The sequence below is a fragment of the Pundamilia nyererei genome, unplaced genomic scaffold (assembly GCF_000239375.1).
Source record: "Pundamilia nyererei isolate P.nyererei 1_Seehausen unplaced genomic scaffold, PunNye1.0 scaffold00183, whole genome shotgun sequence".
NCBI lineage: Eukaryota > Metazoa > Chordata > Actinopteri > Cichliformes > Cichlidae > Pundamilia > Pundamilia nyererei.
Window position 1 is genome coordinate 74187 of NW_005187584.1, and position 24174 is coordinate 98360.

At 42.8% G+C, this 24174-nt stretch overlaps 4 protein-coding genes across 5 annotated transcripts; 2 read left to right on the top strand and 2 right to left on the bottom strand.

Moving 5' to 3' along the window:
• Positions 1-1720: 1720 nt before the first annotated feature.
• On the bottom strand, positions 1721-5327 carry aldh7a1 (aldehyde dehydrogenase 7 family, member A1). The gene is made up of 2 exons (XM_005746739.1): positions 5246-5327; positions 1721-3826 (listed from the first exon to the last, which is right to left on the bottom strand). Exon 2 carries the CDS (start codon positions 3819-3821, stop codon positions 2193-2195), a length of 1629 nt encoding a protein of 542 aa, XP_005746796.1. The 5' UTR covers positions 3822-3826; positions 5246-5327; the 3' UTR covers positions 1721-2192.
• A 27-nt stretch (positions 5328-5354) lies between these two features.
• Positions 5355-14743, top strand: actl6a (actin-like 6A). Of its 2 annotated transcripts, XM_005746737.1 has the most exons (14): positions 5355-5528; positions 8379-8455; positions 9116-9290; positions 11195-11295; positions 11516-11613; positions 11753-11847; positions 12570-12676; positions 12838-12927; positions 13001-13062; positions 13215-13329; positions 13450-13530; positions 13669-13764; positions 13924-14010; positions 14104-14743. In XM_005746737.1, the coding sequence occupies exons 1-14, from the start codon at positions 5504-5506 to the stop codon at positions 14182-14184; spliced, it is 1290 nt and encodes a 429-aa protein (XP_005746794.1). In that variant the 5' UTR covers positions 5355-5503; the 3' UTR covers positions 14185-14743. The 2 variants fall into 2 exon arrangements, with proteins under 2 accessions (XP_005746794.1, XP_005746795.1); XM_005746738.2 differs by lacking the exons at positions 5355-5528; positions 8379-8455; positions 9116-9290 and adding an exon at positions 9631-9937.
• A 93-nt stretch (positions 14744-14836) lies between these two features.
• mrpl47 (mitochondrial ribosomal protein L47) lies at positions 14837-17916 on the bottom strand. Its single transcript, XM_005746740.1, has 7 exons — positions 17749-17916; positions 17001-17149; positions 16677-16737; positions 16500-16596; positions 16295-16425; positions 15167-15262; positions 14837-15081 (listed from the first exon to the last, which is right to left on the bottom strand). Exons 1-7 carry the CDS (start codon positions 17901-17903, stop codon positions 14970-14972), a joined length of 801 nt encoding a protein of 266 aa, XP_005746797.1. The 5' UTR covers positions 17904-17916; the 3' UTR covers positions 14837-14969.
• Positions 17917-18090: 174 nt separating this feature from the next.
• On the top strand, positions 18091-23939 carry ndufb5 (NADH:ubiquinone oxidoreductase subunit B5). The gene is made up of 6 exons (XM_005746741.1): positions 18091-18258; positions 19796-19878; positions 20425-20491; positions 20610-20671; positions 22873-22979; positions 23731-23939. Exons 1-6 carry the CDS (start codon positions 18141-18143, stop codon positions 23849-23851), a joined length of 558 nt encoding a protein of 185 aa, XP_005746798.1. The 5' UTR covers positions 18091-18140; the 3' UTR covers positions 23852-23939.
• Positions 23940-24174: the final 235 nt, after the last annotated feature.

Here is a 24174-nt window from a genome sequence, read left to right on the forward strand (position 1 = left end):
CTTAATTGCTTTACCTGGTAAATTTTTTAAGATTTATTTTTAATGGTAGAAACGCACTTCTATTCATACACAGCCTGTATATACTTGCTTATACACTGCCTCATGTCTACACCATTTTTGTAAATGATCCATTCCCACAGTAACACTTTTGTCCAGTATGTGCTTCCTTTCTGTAACGGTTTAGAATATTCTAAGACAAAAATGAAATGGGTCGATTCAACAGCATCCTTCTGAGATTGTGGTCCATTTTTACATAATAGCAGCAAATGCGTAACGTCTGTTCCACTAAATCTCACAGGTGCTCTAATGGATTGAGATCTGGTGACTTGAGGTCATTTGAGTACAGTGAACTCATTGTCATGTTCAAAAACCCAGTTTGAGATTACCCGAGCTTTGTGCCACAGCTCACTCTCCTGCTGGAAGCAGAAGACGGCTACACTGTGCTAATACAGGCGAGCTATTTCCTTTAGCAACCGCTGAGTGTTGTTGCTGATGGACACGGTCAGCAACAGCACTCAGGTAGGTGTGGTTAAATGATGATCAGTTGGTACTGAGGGGTCCAGAGTGTGCCATAAAAACATCCCTCACACTATTAGAGTACCAGCAGACTGAAGCATTAATAGAAAGCACAGTGGATCCATGCTTTCATGTCATTCACCCCAACATCTGGATGTCACACAGAAGACTCATCGGACCAGCTAGCATCTTTCCAATATTCCGTTGCCAGTTATGGTGAGGCTGAGTTGTTACCTGTTCTTGCCGAGAGTAGCATCAGGTGTAGCATCAGGTGTAGCATCAGGGGTGCTGGTTGTTCAGAGATGCTCTTCTGCCTACCTTAGTGATATTTGAGTTGCTTCTTATTAGATTAAAACAGTCCGGCTCAGTCGCTCAAAATTACCTTTCTTCCCCATTCTGATGCTTGGATGTGTCTACATGCCTAAATAGAGCTGCTGCCTTGTGACTGTCTGATATTTGCATTAACGAGCAGTTCAACAGATGTCCCTTTGTTGTACCTAACAACGTGACAGTATTTAAACAGTGCTCAGAGCATATCATACCATGTCGACTGAATCATCGCAGTAATCAGCAGCTGCAAAGTTCCATAAAATAAACCATGTCAAATATAATAAATATGTACGCTGCTTGTTTATATATGATTTTTATCTTCTCGTCCCTCTGTGTACATCTTAACTAAAATCCAGGATTGTAATTCTAAAAAAAATAAGATGGAGCAGAGCTCAACTAAAAACTTTCATTTTCAAAGTCAGTCACATTAAAATGCAACAGGCTAATAACTTTGATCATCTCTTTCCAACTTTTTCACAAAACCTGGCCTTTATTGGACATTACACTGATGTGTACCTGCAGAGATTTTCCCAGTCACCTTTTCGCCCAGCGTGGGAAAAATGCACCGACAACGCTTTTTCCACTGAAGAACAATTTCATGGTTGTTTATTATAAACCAAAGAGCCAAAAAGGCACTGACCTGGCCTCTAACCCCCCCATCCAAATCTAACTGAGCGTCTGTGTTCCAGGACAGGCCCAAGTCACGGGAGTAACTTCCTTGTCAGTGCATGTCGAACATGGAAATTATTACAGCACACATTATTTGTTTAAAGAAGAAGATATATGTTCATGATCCAAATTTTACTGGGATTTGACTATTGCACTTGGGTTCTCTCAGTGAAAGCATTAAAATACGAAATATCCACAGACAGTGCACATGTCAACCCATTGCCTTTTATTGTTGTTTGGTTGCCTGGAAAATACTGTGTATTATAGAAATTACAGTATATTCATGTGTTAACTGGGTGCAAAACAGCCAGTGTTGACTACGCAACATTTCTGTTAATGGTGAACTGCAACGATCGACACATTTACAACTTTGTCTAGTTTTTCTTCCAAAATGTAACGATTGTAATTGATCAATTAGCCAAACTTCATTAAGTGCTTGTAGAAAGGTGCACACATTTGGGGGAAAATTTAACCTTGAACAAAAACTCCTGAAACTGTTTTAAATCCAGAATATTTTTAAACTACATTCATACAGATACAGTTATCCTATGTGACTGAGACAGATCTAAACACAAGCTGACCTTTCTGAATGCAAATGCATTACCATGCATTTCACTTGGCCATTCAAACTATTTAGTGTTGTCCTCGGGGCTCATCGACGCTTAAAGCCGGCTGGCTCACTCAAACTTGATTCCCTGGGCCAGAGGAAGATCCTTGCTGTAATTGATTGTGCATGTCGAGCGCCTCATGTACTGCTTCCATGAATCACTGCCTGACTCTCTTCCACCGCCTGTATGTTTCTCCCCACCAAAAGCTCCTCCGATCTCTGCTCCGCTCGTGGGAATGTTGACATTTACGATGCCACAATCTGACCCTCTGGGGCCAAGCCAACGGAAAACCCGGCCTAGATCTTTGGTAAAGATGCTGCTGGACAGACCCTGCTTCACCTCATTGTTCCAGGCAAACGCCTCCTCCTCTGTCTTGAACTTCAGGACATACAGGATGGGGACAAAGGTTTCGGTGTGGACAATAGAGGCATCATGAGCCAGTCCTGTAATGATGGTGGGCTCCACATAATTTCCAGGACGGTCCATCACCTTTCCTCCACACACCACAGTGCCGCCCTGCTGCTTTGCCTGCTCGATGGCAGCCAGGTACTGCTCGACAGCTTGCTTGGTGTGCAGAGGACCATAGAGGGTGCTGGGGTCCCAGGGGTCTCCGATGCGGACTTGTTTATAGGCCTTGGCGAGGCTTTCAACCACTGTGTCATGAACGCTCTCGTGCAGCATCAACCTCCTGGTTGTGGTGCAGCGCTGGCCAGCGGTTCCGACGGAAGCGAAGACGGCAGAGGGCACCACGAGATTCAGGTCAGCATCTTCAAACACGATAATGGCGTTGTTGCCACCGAGCTCCAGCAGCTTGCGCCCAAACCTTTCTTGCACCATCATGGCCACCATCTTGCCAACATAAGTGCTGCCAGTAAAGGACAACAGATCCACACGCTCATCCTTTGCCATGGCCGTGCCGATATCTGCTCCGCCACAGGTCATGGAGCAGATTGAGCCAGGGAGATTGTTCTGCTCCAGCACCTCAGCCACGATCTTGGTAACTGCAACACTTGTGAGAGGAGTGGTCGGAGCTCCTTTCCAGAGGCAGACGTTGCCGCAGGTCAGAGCGATGGCGTTGTTCCAGCCGTAGACAGCTACGGGGAAGTTGAAGGCGGTGATAATGCCGACCAGGCCGACTGGGTTCCACTGTTCGATGAGGGCGTGACCCGGTCTCTCTGAAGGCAGGATGGGCCCGCCGATCATTCTAGACAGACCAACTGCATAATCACAGACATCAACGTACTCCTGAACTTCACCAACTCCCTCAACATAGATTTTGCCCATTTCCAGGGACACCAGACTTCCAAGTACTTTAATCTTTTTTCTCAATGCATCCCCAATCTGTCTCACAATCTCCGCTCTTTTAGGAGCGGGAATGTCTGCCCACAACTTCCAAGCCTCCTTCGTCTTCTGAACAGTCTCTTCATACTCCGCCAAAGTAGCCTGGGTAACTCTGGCAATCGGCTCATTGTTGGCAGGGCAGTATGACGTGATAACCTCCCCACTACCTCCCCAGCTACCGTTGTAAACACCTGGGTTGTCCTCAGACAAACCCAGCTCTTTGAGCCACGCGTATTTGGGCTGGTTGATCAGGAGACTTGACATAGCTGCTGACTGCTGGCACTGGGCAAGTGCAAATTTACTTCTTAAGAGGAGCCTGCTGTGCCGAGCAAAGGTCAGTGTGGTGCAGCGCTGCATGAGTGCTGGAAGGAAGGAAAGTTAAAAATTTATTTTGCACTAAAGAGAATTCATAAATAATTATTGACATTTCAGCTTTAAAGTGAAAAAAGGAATGAAAACTACATTCTAGACCTAAAAGAGATGTCTTAAATCCTCCATACAACAATGGAGCTTAAAGTTATATAAAGGCAGCAAAAAACCTAAACTACATTTGAAAGGCTGAAAAGACCCAAAAAGGTTTGATATTTTTCCCCTACAGGGTGATGAGCCGCCAGCTTCACTGCAACATTTAACATTTGGCTTTAAATATTTAGATCTAATAAAATGAGCTATTTTTCATAACTTTCCACAAAAATAAAAATGTGAACATAATGTAGGTCTTGTAATGCAAGACGTTATTATTAACGAAGCGACCTTCAGCTGCTCCCTGTATTCACAAAGGGTCACCACAGCAGGCAGTGCTGGCTGTCGGATTTTTGTAAAGAGTGGCCTTTCTGACGAAGTCTCAGAGAGACTCTGTTAGGTGAATGTGTAACCCACCGGACTGTGTTGACTTTGTTACTACAACTAATTCAACTCATTAATTAATCTATAAATCAACCAATTAACCTATAGCTAACATTAAGGCAAAAAAAATTAACAAGTGCTAAGTTTCATACTCTTTAAAAAGTAAACATAATCTTATTGATGTGTCATTATTAGCCAAAGGAATATTTTGATGATACCACCTTGAAACAACAGAGCTATCTCCAATTTTCTGATGTTTTATGGGTGAAAAAAAAAGCGCAAATTGATTTAAATTAATCAATAACAAAAATACATGCTTTTTATCGCACAACCAGTGTTACTGTCTTGGTCTAATATTGCAGGTTGTTAACAAACAAGAGCCAACTGGGCCTCATAAGTAATCCATAAAAAGATAAAACTTTCAAAGATATATTCATATTAACTTTGAATTAATAACATGGTAAACATCACTATTGCGACATTACATAAAAAGTGTATTTTAGTAATTAGAAATCGAGAAGAGGCACAGTTATATAAACACCTTTCCTGAGGCTACTCTGCTACTGTCCAGCAAGTTCCTTAACCATTTCCACCGTGCGCTTGCGCAATTAACCCAACACCGGACAAACACGAGGCTGGAAAACTTGGATTGAGCTGCAAAAGCTGGACAATGATGACGCATAACGTGTAATCTAAGGATTGCATTTCCGATTTTCTAATATAAGCGTGTCCGTACAACAGCGCTGCTGCTTTTTCAGCGTGGACATGCTCGCTTAGAACAGTCAATGTTTTGAGTCTGACCGTGACTCAAGGTCCTCCACTTTTCATTCACCAACACCAGCGTGTACTCATCAAGTCTGCACGTGCACGATCCGTGCATCGATTTTTAATCTTTAAAGTTACATTTGAGACACTTATGACGAGTTTTAACTCACGTCGATATGAAATCCTCAGGGCCACGTCCACTCCAAAGCATGGAAGTACTCGCAGTCACTTCCGACTATCACCGTGGAAACGGAAGTACTGAGAATTGCTGCTCTCTGATTGGACAGCTGTCTCGAAGCACTGTGGAGCCCGCTTTGTTGGACTGATGCATGCTAGCAGATTTCCTTTGTTGTGATTAATCGCTTTGTGGTTGTGTTTCTCCTGTAATAACATATATTGTTAAAGTTACTGTCGTTATAACTTAGAGGATGAGTGGTGGAGTGTACGGTGGTGGTGAGTATGATAATATGCTGATTTTATACACAACTGTCGTCCACGTTGTCCCTGGTTGGAGCTAGCCAGCTTTGTAGCTAGTTAGCTCGTTATGCTAGCTATGCTAAAGTTCTGCTTCGTAGTTGGTCAGCGATATAGTCTTGTGTCCATTTTAATTCTCATGTGTTTAGGGCTGTTCAAATATGTAGACATCACAGGTGCTTAGTCGTGCAGACTTGAAGTGTTATACAAGTCACTCAGCCGGTGTCGTCTAGCTAGCAAGGAAATGAATGAAAATGGGCTTGCCGAGCTCACGAACAAATACCGTTTATGTTATATAACGGTAAAAATAACGGTAGTTATGACGATACCGAGGCTCTCATCGCGATAAACCCAATACAAAGACCCTGCAAAGACATACTGATGACCCATCCTGTCGTTCCTGTGTTTTACAGAGAATAACTTCATAGTTCCTCCGGGTAGCCGGTGTCAGTTGTTATAAACGTGTAGGTACCGAATAGACCTTTTCATTAGTGACGCATGCGGCTTATAGTAAGATGCTTAGAAAGGATTCAAGGAGCTAATAAGACAATACAATAAATAATATTATAAGTAGAGTGCAACAAGCTGAGTACCAGTATAGAGTGTGGGTATAAATATAGGTGTAAATAAATACTTTAGCAGCAAAGGGCATGATGACCAGCATTGATAAAGTGACAGTGTCAATAAGTGTCAGTAGTGGTTAAGGTGCTACAATAACAGTTCTTGTCCATTATGCATGGAGAAGTCTCCCAGCTTCTGGAATGAAGCTGTTTCTCAGTCTGCTGGTTTTGTATTTAATGCTCCTCAGCCTCCTGCCTGAGGGGACAAAGAATGTATGTGCTGGGTGAGTGGGGTCCTTCATTCATCTGGAGGTGTATATGTCTGTGACGGTTGGGAGGCTGCCTCCGACAACTCTCTGTGCAGCCTTCACCACCCTCTGTAGAGCTTTCCTCTCTGCCACAGTGCAGTTTCTGTGCCACACGTTGATGCCAGAGCACAGAACATTTTCCACCGCACATCTGTAGAAGGAGATGAGGACTGAGCTCTCCATTCCCGCACGCTTCAACCTCCTCAGGAAGTAGAGGCTCTGGTGAGCCTTCCTGATCAGGCTGGAAGTGTTTTTTTCAAGGTGAGGTTGCTATCCAGGTACGTACCCAGGTACTTGTAGCTGGGTACTACTTCGACTGCAGATCCTCCAACGTGCAGGGGTGTGTGTCTTCCCCTCCTGAAATCTACAACCATCTCCTTCGTCTTCTTCTCATTTAAGCAGAGATTGTTTTTCCTGCAAAAGTCCTCCAAGTGTTCCACCTCCTTCCTGTAGCTGGTCTCATTATTGTTTGTGATGCAACCAGCCACAGCTGTGTCGTCCTCAAACTTTATAATAACACAGCTTGGATGGATGGGTGAGCAGTCATATGTAAGCAGCGTGAACAGGAGGGGACTTAGCACACAGCCCTGAGGGGAGCCAGTGCTGAGGACTCTGGAAGATGAGGAGACGTTGTGGATCCTCACAGACTGCGGTCTGTTGGTCAGGAAGTCCAGGACCCAGTTACAAAGAGAGGAGCTCAGTCCCAGGGTCAGTAATTTGTCAACAAGTGTCTGCGGGATAATTGTATTGAAAGCGGAGAAGAAGTCCACGAAGAGCAAACAGACGTAGGAATTCTTCTGCTCCAGGTGGGTGAGGGTGGTGTGAACCACAGAAGAGATGGCATCTTCTGTGGATCGATTCTTCCGGTAGGCGTACTGGTGTGGGTCTGAAGTGACTCTGATGGTAGCTTTGATGTGGGCCATAATCAGCCTCTCAAAGCATTTCATGACGATCGGCATGATGGCTACTGGCTGTCACAGCAGAGCTCTTGGGGACTGGGATGATGGTGGCAGTCTTCATACAGGTGGGGACAGCTGCCTGGGTGAGGGAGGAGAAAAGAACAGAAGCAACAACAAACAACGCACATGCACGCATATACACATATAAGTAATATAATTTGTATTTGATACCTCACTTTATAGATAGCTTCAATGTATTTAACCTCTTAGGACCTGGCGTCCACATTTGAAGACATCACATTTTGGGTTATTTAGACCAAAATACTCAATTTTGCTCTACAAGGGCCTGAAATCCACTCATGAGGACATTATACTGCTACTGTTCTGTCGAAATTTTAAACAAATATCCTCATATGTGGTTCTCATTTTTCTTAGAAACAAAAAATCAGGTAAAAAAAAATTCTAGTAATTTATATATATTTTTTACATTCATTGGATCCTAATCAGCCCAAATATCAAAGAGAAATCAAAAATGCATGCCGTGGAAGAGTTCGGGTCTTAGGAGGTTAATGATTATTTAAGATTGATACAGCATAGTATTGCGATGTTTTGCGTGGGGATATTGTATCGATCCAGTGACACTAAATATAAATCTTTTATTAAATAAATTAAAATATTCTGGGAATACTATCAATAAGGAGGCACATCTCACCTTGTTGGTGGCAACCTTTCTGCAAACAGTTGCAGTCTGATGTGCATTGACTGCAATCACTCTGGGAGAGATTGTTGAACGTCTCAAATAATTTGCTGTCTAATTTATCAATAAGTTCTTTACAAAGACCCATGTTTTTTTTTTTACAGATTTTATGAAGGCTGCATGGCTGGGAGCTTGATGTTATAAACCTGTGGCAGTGAAAATGCATGAACTCAAAGATTAAGATGTGTAGCCCAATACTTTTGCCCGCATTGTGTACAAATTACAGGAATAAAATGTTCCCCCATATTTTGTGCATACCTTCATTCGAAAAATGTTCAATCACAGCCCTTCCCTTATTTCTGCAGATGAGGTGGGAGCATTGGTGTTCGACATTGGCTCTTATTCTGTAAGAGCTGGCTACGCAGGAGAAGACTGTCCCAAGGTAAGTGGCTCACTCGAATGACCTTATTAACAACGTGTCTTTTCTTCCTCTGTGCATCTTCAACATCCCTCTGGGGGAACGGCAATGATGAGAAATCAGGGTTGGAGTCACCTTGGAGGCAGGAGGCATAAATTGAGTTCAGATTATTCCAGAATACTTCCTTTTTCTGTTTCCTCTGGTTTACCTGCAAGTCCTGAGGGATAAAATGAATCTTGTGTGAATAAATGTAAGACATTACAGATGGACACTAATCGCCTATCAGCAGATTATATGCAAGCACAAATTCTACCATTTAAAAGATGTTTTTTCTTTCTGCTTTTGACATAACCCTCTTCTTCTGAAAATCCTCTCAGCATTTAGCTAGACACTGTAAATACAGTTTTTGCATAATAAACTGGTCAAAAACGGCCAGATTCAAATCAGGTACTTTTGAAAATTTCCCAACTGTTTGTCTTCATAATTCAGGAGGGATTGCATCACATTATGGCACCTCAGTGTTCCACAAAAATGTCAATTCATTCACTCACTGCAAAGGAGGATGACTAACTTTGTGAAAGGAGTTTTTGTGAATTTCTGTTGTTATGCTGGTCCGAAATCAGGCTCTTGCAAACAGCCTTAACCTGTAATTTGGTGTGTTTTGTTTCTTTTGTCCCATCTCAGGCGGACTTTCCCACAGTAATAGGTGTGACTCTTGACCGAGAGGATGGCAGCACACCCATGGAGACTGATGGTGACAAGGGCAAGCAGAGCGGCACCACCTACTATATTGATACCAATCAGCTGAGGGTACCCAGAGAGAACATGGAGGTCATGTCTCCGCTCAAGAATGGCATGAGTAAGCGTTTAGTCCAAGTGATTGGAGAATATGACTTTTTTCACCTGTACATAAAAGACTGGCCTTGATCTTTTCATATGTATGTTGTAAAAAAGGATTTAAATAAATGGGAAGAAGAGCTGTTGGAAAACACGGAGCAGGTTTTGATCTCTGATGCAAATGTGAATGTGTATAATCTGGCCTGCTTGATCCAAATCCATAATTAGTCTGTTTTGGTCTGACAACGACTTCATTGGCGAGCTCGTTAAACCCTGGCTGACGTATATATATATATATATATATATGACTGGAGCGCATCATGAATATTAATGAGATTATTTGAAGCTCAAGGCAGCTCATCAGCATCAGCTGTGGTGTGCAGTGTTCTCCTGATGGAAGCCAAGCCCTCTGCAATCTGTGGTTTACTGCAGTGTCTGTGTCATAACGGGGCATGTGCGGAATAACCCAAACTGTGTTTGGGCTTATTTTGAAAAACTTTGGATTTCAGTTTAACGGTCACCAACCAGGGCTGTTGCTGCTGCTGTTGGTCTGGTTCCCCAGTGAGCAGCAGGGCTGTAAATGAACTAAACTGGTTTAAAAAAGACTAAATTGGTGATTTGGCTCTTCTGCGATGGTGTTTGTATGCTGGAGCGGACTAAGCTTTAGAGGTTCGTTTTTATGTTCTGGTCAGCTGAACAGTTTTCTTTCCTTATTAGAAATTTCAGATATTTGCAGTTTATGGTTGTTCACGTCATCGACTGATCTTTTGATTGTTCTTTGGGTGAAACAATTATTCATTTGCCCTAAATGCCCTTTACTTAGTTTTCAGATTTACTTACTTGGACATTTATTAGTATCAGAAGTGACATAAAGTTACTGTTAGTTTTTTTTTCATATAATTCATTTAACTAAGCCATTTCAGGCTCTAACATCGCAGCAGTTTGCTTCTATATTTGGGTTTTGGACTGTTGGACAACTAAAAATTGTAATGGCCATGTTTGTTTGTAGTGGCTTGATTCACAGATAAGAAATGGCTTTTGCCAGTTAAAGTATTAAGTGATTGCAGTCCACTGATGGTGTTGACACTTTTTAAAGCATTTACCCAAAGTATTAGTGATGGCAAGTGCCCCAGTGCACTGACCTAGCTGCTGATGCTCATCAGAACCTGGTCCACTGGAGTTTCTCAGGCTATTTAGAGATGAGTGTGACACAAATCTTAATTGCAGCAGAAGAGCACAGTGGGACCAGAGTCTCCCTTAGAGGGCTAACCTGGAAAAATGGTGCCTGGTGCTCAAATTATTATCTAAAAAAAATTATAATTGCTCCAATTTCTCCACCATCTGACCCAACACACATGATAGTGTTGATGAAGGGGCTTTTTGAGGTCTGTATCCACAGAGACTGCAAAGCCTTAGCATGACAACGTTGCTGTTATTTGCTTATGGTAAATGGTCTGTATTTGTATAGTGCTTTACTTAGTCCCTATGGACCCCAAAGCGCTTCACACTACACCCAGTCATCCACCCATTCACACACACATTCACACACTGGTGATGGCACAGGCACCCTGGGGCGCACTGACAGAGGCGAGGATGCTGGACACTGGCCCCACCGGCCCCTCTGACCAGGCAACGGGTGAAGTGTCTTGCCCAAGGACACAACGACCGAGACTGCCCGATTACAAGACGAACTGCCAACTCTTGAGCCACGATTGATATTCACGTCTTTTAATTTAAACTAGTAAATGTTAACAAAAAGCTGCAGCTCTTCATATGAAATGTAAATGGTTTTGGCTACCTTATTCTATGCACAAGTGATTGCTTTGTCATATGTTTTAATGTAGGTACGGTGACATAAAAAAAGATTTCAGAGGTGTTTGGCAGTTACCAGGCCCTTCATTTGTTTTCTCTTAACTCTGCCTCTAGTTGAGGACTGGGACAGTTTCCAGGCTATTCTGGATCACACGTACAAGATGCACTTCAAGTCTGAACCCAGCCTGCACCCCGTGCTCATGTCAGAGGCGTCGGTGAGTTAACTTTTGAGTCTCAAAAAATTAATCGGTTTGATTTGCTGCTCTGTTTAAAAATAAATATGTGACACATTAATGTTAACATCTGAGCTATTTGAGCTCAGCGCCATGTGAAGAGTGTGTTTCCTGTCCTTGCCCTCATCACCATCTGCAGGTATCTGTGTGTATCTGGCAGTGATTTGTTGTAAGTGGGCTAACTTCTGTTCTGTGTTTGCAGTGGAACACACGAGCAAAGAGAGAGAAACTAACAGAGCTGATGTTTGAGCATTACAACATTCCTGCCTTCTTCCTTTGCAAGTCAGCCGTGCTCTCTGCGTATCCTTTACTGTTTCACGTCATCCAGGACGGACACTAAAGCAGTGCGTTCAGTTAATCATCACAGACAGCTCTGATGAAATTTCATGCCATCTGCTGGACTTTAAACCACATATTTCTTTAACTTTAAACATACAAGCTTTGCCAATGGGCGGTCTACAGGCCTGGTTCTAGACAGTGGTGCAACACACACTACTGCAATTCCAGTGCACGACGGCTATGTTCTGCAGCAAGGTGAGAAGCTATTGTAACATACACATCATAAAATCATAAAGGGACTGCAGTTTGACCAGAAGAGCTCAGCTTGCTGTGATGAGCCAATCCCAGCTGCCGTAACGCAGGAGGCGGGTACACCTTGGACAAGTTACCAGCCTGTCGCAGGGCTGATGGATGGACCGTTAACATAACATGCATATTTTTGAACTGTGGGAGATTATTTTGCAAAGGTATCGTGAAACTGGGAGCAGGATTTACTGTGAACGTTTCTGATTGGTCAAGTACTTGCCCTCCTCCTCCTTTGGGCTCCTTCCTTCAGGGATTGCTGCAGCGGATCGTGTGTCCATCTAACGTTTTCCTAAGCAGCATTGTTTTCTGTCACAGCAGCACTCTGCGTGTCCTCTTTCACTACATCCACAAAAATTTTCTGTGGCCTTTTTTGTTTACTGTCTTTCTAAAGATAAATGAAGAACAGGATATCTGACAAATAGAAAAGCAAAGTCAGGTTTTATTCATTAGTTAATAAGACCAGATTTATTAATTATGCTGAGGACAAAATCCAGCAGGAATGGGAGTGATCCATTCAGGGTCACTGTTACTGTGCAGTCTTTGTAGAAAATGATAAATGGGGTGTTACTGAAGTCACATTACGGTCTTTGAGTGCTTTTAAATGATATGTGTTACGGTGCCTACAAAGTTACCGTGTCATTGAAGTTGCGTTACTCTTTCACTCTCAACAGGCATCGTCAAGTCGCCCCTGGCTGGAGACTTCATGAGCATGCAGTGCAGGGAGCTGTTTCAGGAGCTAAATGTGGAGATAATCCCTCCCTACATGATTGCATCGAAGGTACGATCTGTGGGAGTGATTGTTTCATTTGATGAATGTTAAATGATTAACTTTGCTCAACATTTACCACGCATGGCTTTTCTACACATCATTGCCACATTACTGGGTTCAAGCCCTTATTGCCATGAGTCTAACCACAGTGGGGGGGTTTGTCCATACAGGATCCAGTGCGGGAGGGAGCCCAAGCCAGTTGGAAGAAAAAGGAGAAACTACCTCAAGTCACCCGCTCTTGGCACAACTACATGTGTAATGTAAGCAGCAAACTCGGCAGCACAGTAATAATAATTACATGTTTGGTAATGAAAGTGTGTCTTTTTCTTCCAGTGTGTAATCCAGGACTTCCAGGCATCAGTGCTGCAGGTGTCAGACTCTCCATATGATGAACAGTGAGAGTGGTTTGATCCTATACTTCAGTTTAACAGATTCACTCTAACGCTGTACTAGAAAAAGAGTCACATTAGAACCAGAGATGTTTACTCACACATAGATCGATATGATACATTTCAGTACTTTCCCCCCCTTTTCTTTTGTTCATCAGGGTTGCTGCCCAGATGCCCACAGTGCACTATGAGCTGCCCAATGGCTACAACTGTGACTTTGGAGCAGAGAGGCTGAAGATCCCAGAGGGGCTGTTTGACCCCTCCAATGCTAAGGTGAGTTTTACTCAGCAGGTCCCGGATGAATGAACGGCGCTGGTGATTAAATGTATATTGCTCGGAGGTGGTCAAATGTTTTTATTTATGAATGTAACATTTTTGTTTGATCGCTTTTAGGGACTGTCTGGGAACACCATGCTAGGAGTTGGCCACGTCGTGACAACAAGTGTGGGAATGTGCGACATCGACATCCGGCCTGTAAGCACCTCGTTCAACTGGATTTTCTGTGATTTTCTTTTCAGAAACACCGTTTTATGTAATCTGAGTAGTTTTTGTGCTTCGTATCTGTGCCTAAACCCTACAACCCCACTTACTGACCTGTGACTGTTATCCAAGGGTCTGTATGGCAGTGTGGTGGTGACTGGTGGAAACACGCTCATTCAGGGCTTCACTGACCGACTGAACAGAGAACTCTCCCAGAAAACCCCTCCGGTGAGTATCAGCCAGTGCCAGCATGTCACTAAATATGTTTTTATCAGTACCATCTTTAGCTTTAGTCAGTGATGTACTGCAATGTTTGTCTTTCCATTTTAAATTTGCTACATTTTGTTCATCATTTTTTGAGAGATCTTTAATCGCGTGCTTTTGCAGAGTATGAGGTTGAAGCTGATAGCAAACAGCACTACAGTGGAGCGCCGGTTCAGCGCCTGGATAGGAGGCTCCATCCTGGCATCTCTGGTAAGGACACACAAAATGACTTCATGTCTATACCACATTAAAGGCACTAAAGTGTTTTCAGAGTCTTTTAAACATTTTTCTTGCATCCTCCAGGGAACCTTCCAGCAGATGTGGATCTCCAAACAGGAGTATGAGGAGGGAGGAAAGCAGTGCGTGGACAGGAAGTGCCCTTGATTTGACCCCCGATCCTCATCGTCTTTTTCACTGCAAGCTCAACGTCGTGAATGGTTCCCCCCTCTGACCCAGACTCAGGAACACCTCGCTGTTTTATTTTTGTACGACTTGTTTTTAAAACAGAGTTTGTCCATACACCTGTCTGGGATTTGCTGTAGAAAACAAACATCTGCAATTTCAGCTCCTCTGAGAGCTCCCTGAAAGTCGGCCGGTTGCCTTATCTGTAAGTTGTTGGTGGGAACCTCGAATCAAAAAGTCAAGTTTCTGATCAAAACGACAGAGTACAGAAGCCAAAATGATTTGTGCAGAATGCTGATATGGTAAACTTGGGATGATTAGGATGTATTTGGAAAAACAACCTGTTAGTTTGACGTGAATATCGTCTCGTTCATGAACCTTTTTTTTCTTCCTATGTAGCAGGTCAAGTCGTCACAGGTAAAGGCCAGTCCGTTCCTACCTGTGCTTACTGGTATTAACTCAAATCTGTATTTAATTTTCAGTCTTGCTTGTCATTGGCTTCATGTGGTCTTTTACAAATAAAGTTGTTTTTTTTAATGATTAACTGAGTGCTGTAGTCTCAATAGCCCACTGCTTACTTCAGTTCTGAGGGTTTTCATACAGGAGCGTAAAGAACACCGGAGTCGGGGTCAAATAGAGAGAGCGGCACACTTTAGAGCCATCTTACATAATTTATCTTTGAGATCACATGAAAGGTGGTCATACAACAGTTTCAGTCCATCCATGGCGATTTGATGAGCTGATTCACACTAGTCAGATCCACATTTTCAGGATGCAGGAGCTTTAATCTGGGGGAACCTCTCCTGTAACTTGGTGAGACGTCTCTTCTTTAAGTTTTCATTCCTTGCCCTTTCCCGAAGGTAATTCTCAATACGCAGCCTGAAGGAGAAAGGAAGTAAAATCCTTTGTAAGAAAAGTATCACGTACTTAAAAATGTACATGATATTGCATACACTGGTCTTACCTTATATGTGGTTCAACAAACTTGGGTGTGTAGAACCTCTTGCGCTTGTATCGTCTGTTCATGTACCAGGGAATAGCATACTCTTTGAATCGATACCTGTGGAGGAAATAAATCAATGAGATTACAGGGCGTCCAATAAAAGTCTCAAATTAGCTTTGCCAAGGATGAATCAGTTCAGCTGCTCATTACCACAACTATGGACGGGTGCTTACGTGGTGCTTTTCTACTCTGAGCACTCGAAGCGCTTTAAGCCAATCGCATTGCGGCAAGGTTAAGATGAACGTGACGTGGTTGTTAGTGCCAGATTGGCTGCTCCAAGTAGTTCAAAACTGCTGGAAATTTGTCCAATGAGTGGCAGTTCTCTGTCCAAACAATAGCCTGGTGGTTTCAGGGGAGAACTGATAGGCTGTTTCAAGCCAATAGGAAGGAAACAGTAACTCAAATCACCACATGTTAGAACCAAGGCATACAGAAGAGCATATCTGAACACGCAATATGTCGAACCTAGGATCAGGTGGGCCACAGCAGCAGCAGACCGCATGGATTGCCGCTCCTGTCAGACAGGAAACTGAGGCTACAATTCACAAGGGCTCACCAGCACCGGGCAACAGAAGATTGGAAAAAGATTGTTTGGTCTGATGAGATTTCATTTCTGCTGCAACATTCAGACAATAGTCCAAATTTGGTATAAACAACATGAAATCCTGGATCCATCCTGCCTCGGATCAACAGTTCAGGCTGATGGTGGTGGTGGTATGATGTGTGGGGGCTATTTAAATGCCACAGCCTAGCTGAGTATAGTTGTTGATCATTTCATCCCTTTATAACAACAATATGCTGATCTTCTGATGACTGCTTCCAGCAGGATCAAGCAGCATATCGCAGAGCTGAAAGCAGCTTAAACTGGTTTCTTGGTAAATACTCTTTATTTTATTTTTTAATCCAAGAAAACACTGATAATATTTTTCAGGCTCAATCTGAGAATGAAATATGTGTAACAAAGCTTGGACCACATGTGTTTATATGGACCTACTATGTCCTGCAAACAGGCCGTTTCCCCATCACCATTTGATAAAGGTATGACATATCTTTTTCCCATGTAGGTCTGATATGCAAGACTGCCCTCACCAGTACACATATCCAAATATGTTCCTCCTCCAGGCTCCTGGTCGGCCTTTCTCTTGTCCTGTTTGCAGCAGACGCAGTGCACTCTCTCTCTCCTTCGCCACCGTCTCTAGCCTGATCATGGACCGCTCAACCTGGGAGGGGAGAAAGCCTCATATAATCATTGGCACCTACATCGTGTCAGCTATCAGCTCAGCATGAGACGAACCTTTCTTAGTCTTTCTGGACTTGGCATCTGGACCCTCTGCCCTTTTGCTTCCTGTTCAAGTGTGAGCAGCATGTTCTTTTCTTTCAGCAGGACATACCTGAGACACAATCAGAGGGTTACACGCCGCTAAATGTTTTAAATGTTTCCACTGAGACGCTTCATTTCCACACAGCTCACCAGAGTTTGTGCAAGTCCTCGTTGCTCTTTGTTCTCAGTTGTTTGGCAGTCCACGGTGCGCCTAATAGTGCAAGAAGTTATAACAACCTCGTTAGTGCAATAGTAAAATGATCATGTCACTCTAAACTCACACATCTGACCACAAACAATTTGTTAAACAGTATTTACTATACTTTTTAACAAATTGTGCTGATAAATAGTGTTTAGCAGATTGTGTTTACACTGATCTACATTCAGGTGCAAATAAAATGAACATATTCAGGTTGATTCAAACTACAATCAAACCTGCAGACAATGTTCTCTTTGCGTGCTGTAATATTTTACCTGACTTCACATTGGCCTCTCCCCAGTTCTCAGGTGAATCAAAGAACTCCTCTAGTCCTCTCCTGCTGATGGTTGTGTGCAGAGCTCGATACTGACCTGGAGAGCTGATGGGATTGCTCCAGGATGGGGTGACAATGGGGGACTTCTCCCTGTTGAACATGAAGAAAGTGCACACAGTAAGCCTGATAACAAATGCCGAAGCAGGTAAATTATTTTTCCGCAATTAAAAAAACCCCCAAACAACAAAAACTGAATTCAGGGAATTCCATCTTGAAATTTAAGTGTTACATTTCAGCACTTTCTGGTTTAATCCCAGGCAGATATTTTTGGTGTTAACGTCAAATAAGACTTTGGATCATTTGAAGTTCTTTGGAGCCTCTTCTGTCCTAAAACATCACTGACCTGTCAGTTGGTCTTTAGGCTGTGACTTACTTTTCACACGTATAGTTAACAGCTGTGTATTGATGGGACATAATGGAGACCCCACGATCACAGCAGTCAAAATCTCACTTCAGTCTTAAATACAGCCATAAAACCATAAATGTCCACTGAGTACATCAACATGGGAACTCGGGGTTTCTACCTCACCGTAATAAAGAAAACCTGTCTCTTTGACTTTGCTGTAAACAATCACTGGCATCTTTGCGCAAACAGTGACTGCTGAGCTGTTGACCGACAGCTTTGAATGTGTCGTTGTTAACCCACATTATTGTTCCGTTTTGGGGAATGCATTAAACTGATCTCTTACCTGAGAAGAGAAGTCTGGCATTTGGCCGAACTAACAGCGCCCTGTCGCGCGTTTGTCGCTGAGGATATCCTAAAGACATTTTGAAACTGCTTGCAAAGAGTCAAAACGCGTCCTGCGGATGAGGACGCCGCCATTTTTGATGTAGCGCTTCCCATATTACCCAGAATGCATTTTGTCTCTTTTTCTTAAAAAGAAAAAGAAAGAAAAAAGATATATTTTGAAATAAATTTATGGTGCTAAATACATTATTATAATATTAATTTAATAATAAAACCCCGTATAACATTTCAGTTGAAAATAAATTACACCTGTGCTCTTATCAAATATGATTCGCTTATTCGCTTAACGGCCAATCACAGTTCGTGTTGCTGGGCCGTCCTCCCAAAGTAACGATGGTGGGCACGAGCGTTCTCAGGTCTGTTGCTGCTTTTGCAGCCAGACTGAGTCCTCTGAAATCTGGAAATACTGCGGCTAATTTACTCACTCGAGCAATCCCCCGCACAGATAAAGGTAAGACACACCCCAGTCGTTTAAAAAATGAGACGACTGACCGGAAGGCTGCTTGTCTTTTCTCATGACCTTGTTAGCTTGCTAACATGAGCTAGCTGTTAACGTGTGTCCTGGTGTCAATAAAGGAAGACAGTGACTTTATTATAGCTCCGTATACATATGTACTGTTTATATACGCCACTGTTTATCCTCCAGTTTCAACCTCTGCCTTTTCATTGCAGTAAGCGGTGCGTATTTAGTAAACATTAGTTGGGTTACAGGGTTTGAATGATAGTTTGTCATCTCTGTGTCAACGCTTAACATAAATCTGCTTGTTGCATGCAGTGCTATGGTCTGCAGTTTTATCTAAAGGCGTTTCACCATGTTTTTAATAGCGACATGTTCTTTAATATCCTTAAATTATAAGGTTTCAGTAAAGCCACCTGACTCAGTGGGACACCCTTTAAACCAGGGGTAGGGACCGTCAGTCCTCGAGAGCTGGTGTCCTGCAGGTTTTAGATCTCACCCTGGGTCACCACACTTGAATCAAATGATTAGTTCATTACCAGGCCTCTGCAGAACTTCAAGACATGTTGAGGAGCTAATTTAGCCCTTTAAATCAGCTTTGTTGGCTCAAAGACACATCTAAAACCTGCCGGACACCGGTTCTCGAGGCCTGGAGTTCCCTACCCCTGTTTTAAACAGTTCATGCAATACTTTGCAAGAGCGAAAATAAATGTTTACAAGGCTGTAGTGAGGTCTGCTATTATGTATGGACAAAAAGACAGAAGGCAGATTTGCAGGTGGCACAGTTAAAGATGCTCAGACTTTCATTGGGAGTGACCATGATGGACAAGGTTAGAAATGAGCACATGAGCTCAGGCTGAGCGCTTTGGAGACAAAGTTAGAGAAGCAAGGCTGAGATGGTTTGGACAATTACAGAGGAGAGGTAGTGGATTTGTTTTGCAAAGGCAGATAAAAGGGAAGGCCGCTGAGAAGATTTGTGGATGTAGTGAAGGAGGGAGACGATCTGCTGTGGCAACCTCTAAAGGGAACAGCCACACGAATACACATTTGAAGAGCTGCAGTGATGGTCATTCTTGATTTTTGCCCATATGGTCAAACCAAAGATTATTACTAAGAAGATGTCCGCAGTAATGGATGACTGCCATTATTGCAAAAATAATCTGGGATTATTTATTGTTGAAGTGAAACGTAAACATAATCTGAGTTTTTGTAGTCCAATTATATGAATATGTAATTATAGCACTAAACTCAATCGGGCAGCCACCATTAGAAACAACGTCTCTTCAACAAGGGAGATGGGGCAAACGTGTCAACCATGTAAAACATCTAAGCCTGCTAGAAAAACAACACAAAATACAAGCTCCACCCACCTAATCATGATGTAGTGGTAGGTCATAGACTTTGCATTTGTAATACATTATAGAGATACTTGGTACACTGGACAGAGCCTCCATGCAACTGAAGAGGCAGCGTGCGTGCTCACTATAACCAATCACAGGCATCATGATAGTAACTGTGCCCTGTTTTGCAGTTGCGGTCCGTTGGGGTCACGGAAAGAGACTGTTTGTCATCAAACCCTCTGACTACTATGACAAGAGATTTCTGCGCTTATTGGTAAGTGCAGAGCACCATCACATCCACCAAGCTCACGTACATACACAGCAGAAGTGCTCTCTGTTAACTTTGCTGTATCATTATAATATAATGTTTGTGTTCACCCTTTGAAAGAACAAAACAAAATCTTGTTATTGAAATGTAACAAAGGAAGTTTTCCCTCAACATATTTTCCTTGACTGCTCAGACGTACTGTTGGAAGTTTATTATTCACCCACAGTGCAGGTTTCTAAATAGTAACCATGTTTTCTCTCTTATTTTAAAGAATGTTTGTGTTCATGTTCTTACACTCAGCCAAAAAACAAGCTTCCACATTTGTGTTACTCACCTTGCTCAAAGGCACCAGCAGCAGAGAGCAGTGCATACATCAAAACTAAAATGGCCAACATGATACTGTTTAAGCTGGTTTAAAAAAAATAAAAAAGTCAGTTCGCTGAGTTAAAAAGTAAGAGATATTTCTTACTTGGTTAATTTTGGATGGTGACTTGCACGTATCAACAACTGAATTTGCCATATATTTGATTTTCTTCTCATTTTTTCCCTCAGCAATTTTACATCTTGCTGACTGGTGTTCCAGTGGCTATCGTCGTCACGGGGGTGAATATCTTCATCGGTGAGTAAGCATAAGTGTTTTATTGTGTATTCTAGTCGGCTTCTAATATTTTCCAGGACTTACTCAAATACGTATGGAATGAATATCTCTGTTGCTCGATTAAATGTCTGTCGTGTAGGTGAGGCAGAGCTGGCTGAAATTCCTGAAGGCTACGAGCCCGAGCACTGGGAGTACTACAAGGTGCGTCCCTTTGTCTCTTTGGTTGTTTGTGGTGCTTCTTTCTGTCATTGCTTCAAACTCGTATTAAGGGAAGGATATGCTCACGGATTTTATTTTGAAGTGTAATCATAATATGTGCATATTCATTGTTAACCCCCCCAACATCATGTTTTCCTCCAGTGAGTGTTTTATGGGACTGTTGTGTTACATTTTCAAACCCAGGTGCTACGACGGGCCCCTTAGGTAAAAGTCTCTCCGAGGGCCCCGTTCAGTGTAGAGTTAAAAGAAGCCTCGACTGAAACAGCGTGCTTTGCACGTCATTATGTTGCTCGATTAAATGTCTGTTATGTCGGTGAGGCAGAGCTGGCTCATCATTATGTGCAATGCAGCATCTTTATTTTTTGACAGGTATCCTATAACAGGCCAAAATTTTTTGAAAACATTATTTGATTAGAGCTACGTGGTTTAACAAAAAACTGATGGGATGGAGGCCAAAAAAAAAAAGCTTGAAAAGTAAGCAGTACTAAAAAGAAATAACTGGGGGGAAATTCACATCTAATGAAGTTAACTGATAATAGGTCAGTAACATGATTGTGCGTAAAAAGATGATGTTAGAGAGGCAGAGTTTCAGACGTGTCGATGAGCAGAGGCTCACTAAACTGCACAAAACTGAATGTTTCTCACCACAAAGAAGACTGAATATCTCATCATTCACAGTAAATAATATCAGCACAGCTGGAGATTCTGGAGAAACCTTTTTTTGGGGCAAAGGGACAAGGAGAAAATCAATATTGGCTGCCCTTCAGTTCCAGGCCCTCAGGCTGCTCTGCATTCAAACCAGACATGGAGCCCTGGCATAGCTGACCTGGTTGTGCAAAAGGGCTGCAGTAGCCTGGGTGTGCGTCTGCCCTGGGCTGCTTCCTTACTTTGTGTCCCTCCTGTTTGCTCCTGTCAGAGATAAATCGTCATAATTCTGTCACCGTGTCATCAACAAATGCATGTCAAAGCATCATAATGTAAAGACAAGGCGTATGTGAACATGATCCAGGACAAAGCTCGTTTAAAATGGACTGGAGCCAAGTGGGAAACAGTCCTGTGGTCAGACAAATCAAAGTTTTTTGGAAAACATGAACACAGCATCCTTCAGACTAAAGAGGAGAGGGACCGTCCGGCTTGTTATCAGTGCTCAGTTCAAAATCCTGCATCTCTGAGGGTGTGGGGGTGCGGTAGTGCAGCCTGCACAGTTCCATAGACACATAGGTGCACACAGTGGCAACATGGCCCAGTGTCCCATCACTGGGACTCAAGCAGGCCATAGCGGACTTGTAGATGGTGAGAGTATAATCTCTGGACTTGGAGCAAGCAGTCTGTACGTAGCACGTACCAGTCTGTGTCCACACACTGACGACTGCCTTGCACTTTCTAGATTCTGGCTCTTTGTCCTTTTCCCCAAAATGAAGTTAGAGTTGAAGTATTATTGCAGTGACACACTGGAGGAGATCCATCATGTGCTGCAGATGCACAAGTGCAATGGAACAGACCGGGACTTCCAGGAAAGGAGTTAAAAATAGCAGCCATGCTAGTCTCCTGTCTAAGGAGGCTTCTGATAAGGAGAAAGCAACTAATTTTAAACTGGGTATGATTTTTAAGCAAAGTCTTCAAAGGACTCGGTGGCACTCTATTTTTTAAAAATGCTTTTATTCCTATAAAAAAAAAACCTCCAGTGTGTTTTGGCACACAAGCTTTGATCAAGCAGTGAATCAAAGTTCATTAAAGCACTCAATCTTCCCTAGCCACAAGTGGCACGCTTCCACCTTGGGTGAGAGTGGAATATTCCACAAGCGAGGCTGGACAGATGTCAACACCAAACCCAAAACATTCACCAAAGCCGATCCAGACGACACGAACGCACAGCAGCACCAGCCACAGTCAACATGAAAGCATCTCCAAAGGAAAATAATCTTTGTAAAAAAAGTGTATGGTTTCTGAGTTTTCATGGGCAGAGCCTGGTAAATGCTCCTTATGACCTTAAGCTGTTGGTGAGGTGGATCTTGAGCTTAAGAATTAAAACAGGATAAAAAAATGTCCCCTCAAGAAAGTTTACTTGACCAAAGCTCCTCTGTAACCACAATAACACTGAACTGCAACAAATGTATGTCACATGCCTGCACTAAAGGGACAGTCCTATGTTTGCACCAATTCTTTGTGCGCTGTTGTTTCAGCACCCCATCACCAGGTGGATCACACGGAACATCTATGATTCCCCAGTGAAGGACTACGAAAAGATGATGGCTGCGATCCAGATTGAAAAGGAAAAAGCAGATATGAGGTGGGTGTTACTGCCAGTGTGCTTCGTGCGCTTCACCATCAACACAAACACATGAATTTAAATGCTTTTAGAAGACGTGTCTGCTTGGCTCATATACACCACACGATACACTGATGTGCTACAGCTGGTGTTTAGCTGTTTATGTAGTGTAACCAACAGTGTCTTGATATTGAGTTTTACAGAGGGAAGCATCCAAGAGAGAGTTTTTAACTGTCACAGAGGTTTACAAATGTGCTTTACAGCACAAATGGGAAACAGCAGTTTGCTACCACCGTCATGGAAAACTCACTACAAACGCTAAAGCGGCAGCCGTTCTTAAGTGTGTCCAGTCATGGAAAGCACCAGAACATGATGCAGTAGGAGGGAGGGATCCTGAAAGGGCGTGCAGAGCAGCTGCATTCCTTGATAATAGCATTCTTCCACTGATGTGGAAAACCTCAGTTTTTTGTTTTTCTTCTCTCTCCAAAAGAAAACAGGTGCAGGCGAGCCTATGAGGGAACCATCTTTGGCTTTTTCAGAACACGCTCTCTGAAAAATATGCAGATTGGTTATTGAAATTGGTAAATTTAATAAGATTGGTAAATCTTGAGGAATCAATTTAAGTGTGTGTGCTGCAGCTGTGACAAATGTAGTTCTTTGTTATTTTACGAGCATCGTACATTATTAGTCTTCCATACTTAACCGGTTGCTCATTTCTAAAGCATGGTGTTACGTTCTCCGCCTCTTTTTATTCATGATTTTGTTGTCACAGACTGACGCAGCTGGAGGTGCGTCGCCATATGAGGCAGCAAGGAGACGGCCCCTGGTTTCAAGTGCCGACCCTTAACAAGGAGCTAATCGACAACAGCCCCAAGTCATTGCCTGACCATTAATCCAGATGTTTCTGTCATCTGTACATCAATCTCTCTGTTTGTACATTTTTTCCCTTATTGCGTGAATAAAGTATCTATCGCACTCTAATATTCATGTTTTAGCGTCTTAATTCAGTTCATGCAGCAAACACCTTTACCGTGATGATATTCCAGAGTTACAGATGATCGGGGACTGGCAGCTTGTGTCAGAGCAGGAAACCCACTGAGACCACCTGTCTTCAGTTTGTGTGAATAGTTCTGAGCTGAAATCATCCAATAAAGTTCAAGTTGAAGAGTAAATCAAATGTGCATAATATCTATAATTACATTTTTTTTCCATGAAG

Bases quoted from the DNA above. Each gene is read 5' to 3' on its own strand.
- mrpl47 (XM_005746740.1), bottom strand. From the start codon at position 17,903: ATGGGAAGCGCTACATCAAAAATGGCGGCGTCCTCATCCGCAGGACGC. The intron at 16,738-17,000 runs GTAAAATATTAC...TTGCACTATTAG, and splicing joins AGAGGCCAATGTGAAGTCAG to GCGCACCGTGGACTGCCAAA. The intron at 15,082-15,166 runs GTAAGACCAGTG...TTTCTCCTTCAG, and splicing joins TTTGTTGAACCACATATAAG to GCTGCGTATTGAGAATTACC.
- ndufb5 (XM_005746741.1), top strand. From the start codon at position 18,141: ATGGTGGGCACGAGCGTTCTCAGGTCTGTTGCTGCTTTTGCAGCCAGA. The intron at 18,259-19,795 runs GTAAGACACACC...CCTGTTTTGCAG, and splicing joins AATCCCCCGCACAGATAAAG to TTGCGGTCCGTTGGGGTCAC. The intron at 20,492-20,609 runs GTGAGTAAGCAT...TCTGTCGTGTAG, and splicing joins GGGGGTGAATATCTTCATCG to GTGAGGCAGAGCTGGCTGAA.
- actl6a (XM_005746737.1), top strand. From the start codon at position 5,504: ATGAGTGGTGGAGTGTACGGTGGTG. The intron at 12,677-12,837 runs GTACGATCTGTG...TTGTCCATACAG, and splicing joins CCTACATGATTGCATCGAAG to GATCCAGTGCGGGAGGGAGC. The intron at 13,531-13,668 runs GTAAGCACCTCG...CTGTTATCCAAG, and splicing joins GCGACATCGACATCCGGCCT to GGTCTGTATGGCAGTGTGGT.
- aldh7a1 (XM_005746739.1), bottom strand. From the start codon at position 3,821: ATGCAGCGCTGCACCACACTGACCTTTGCTCGGCACAGCAGGCTCCTC.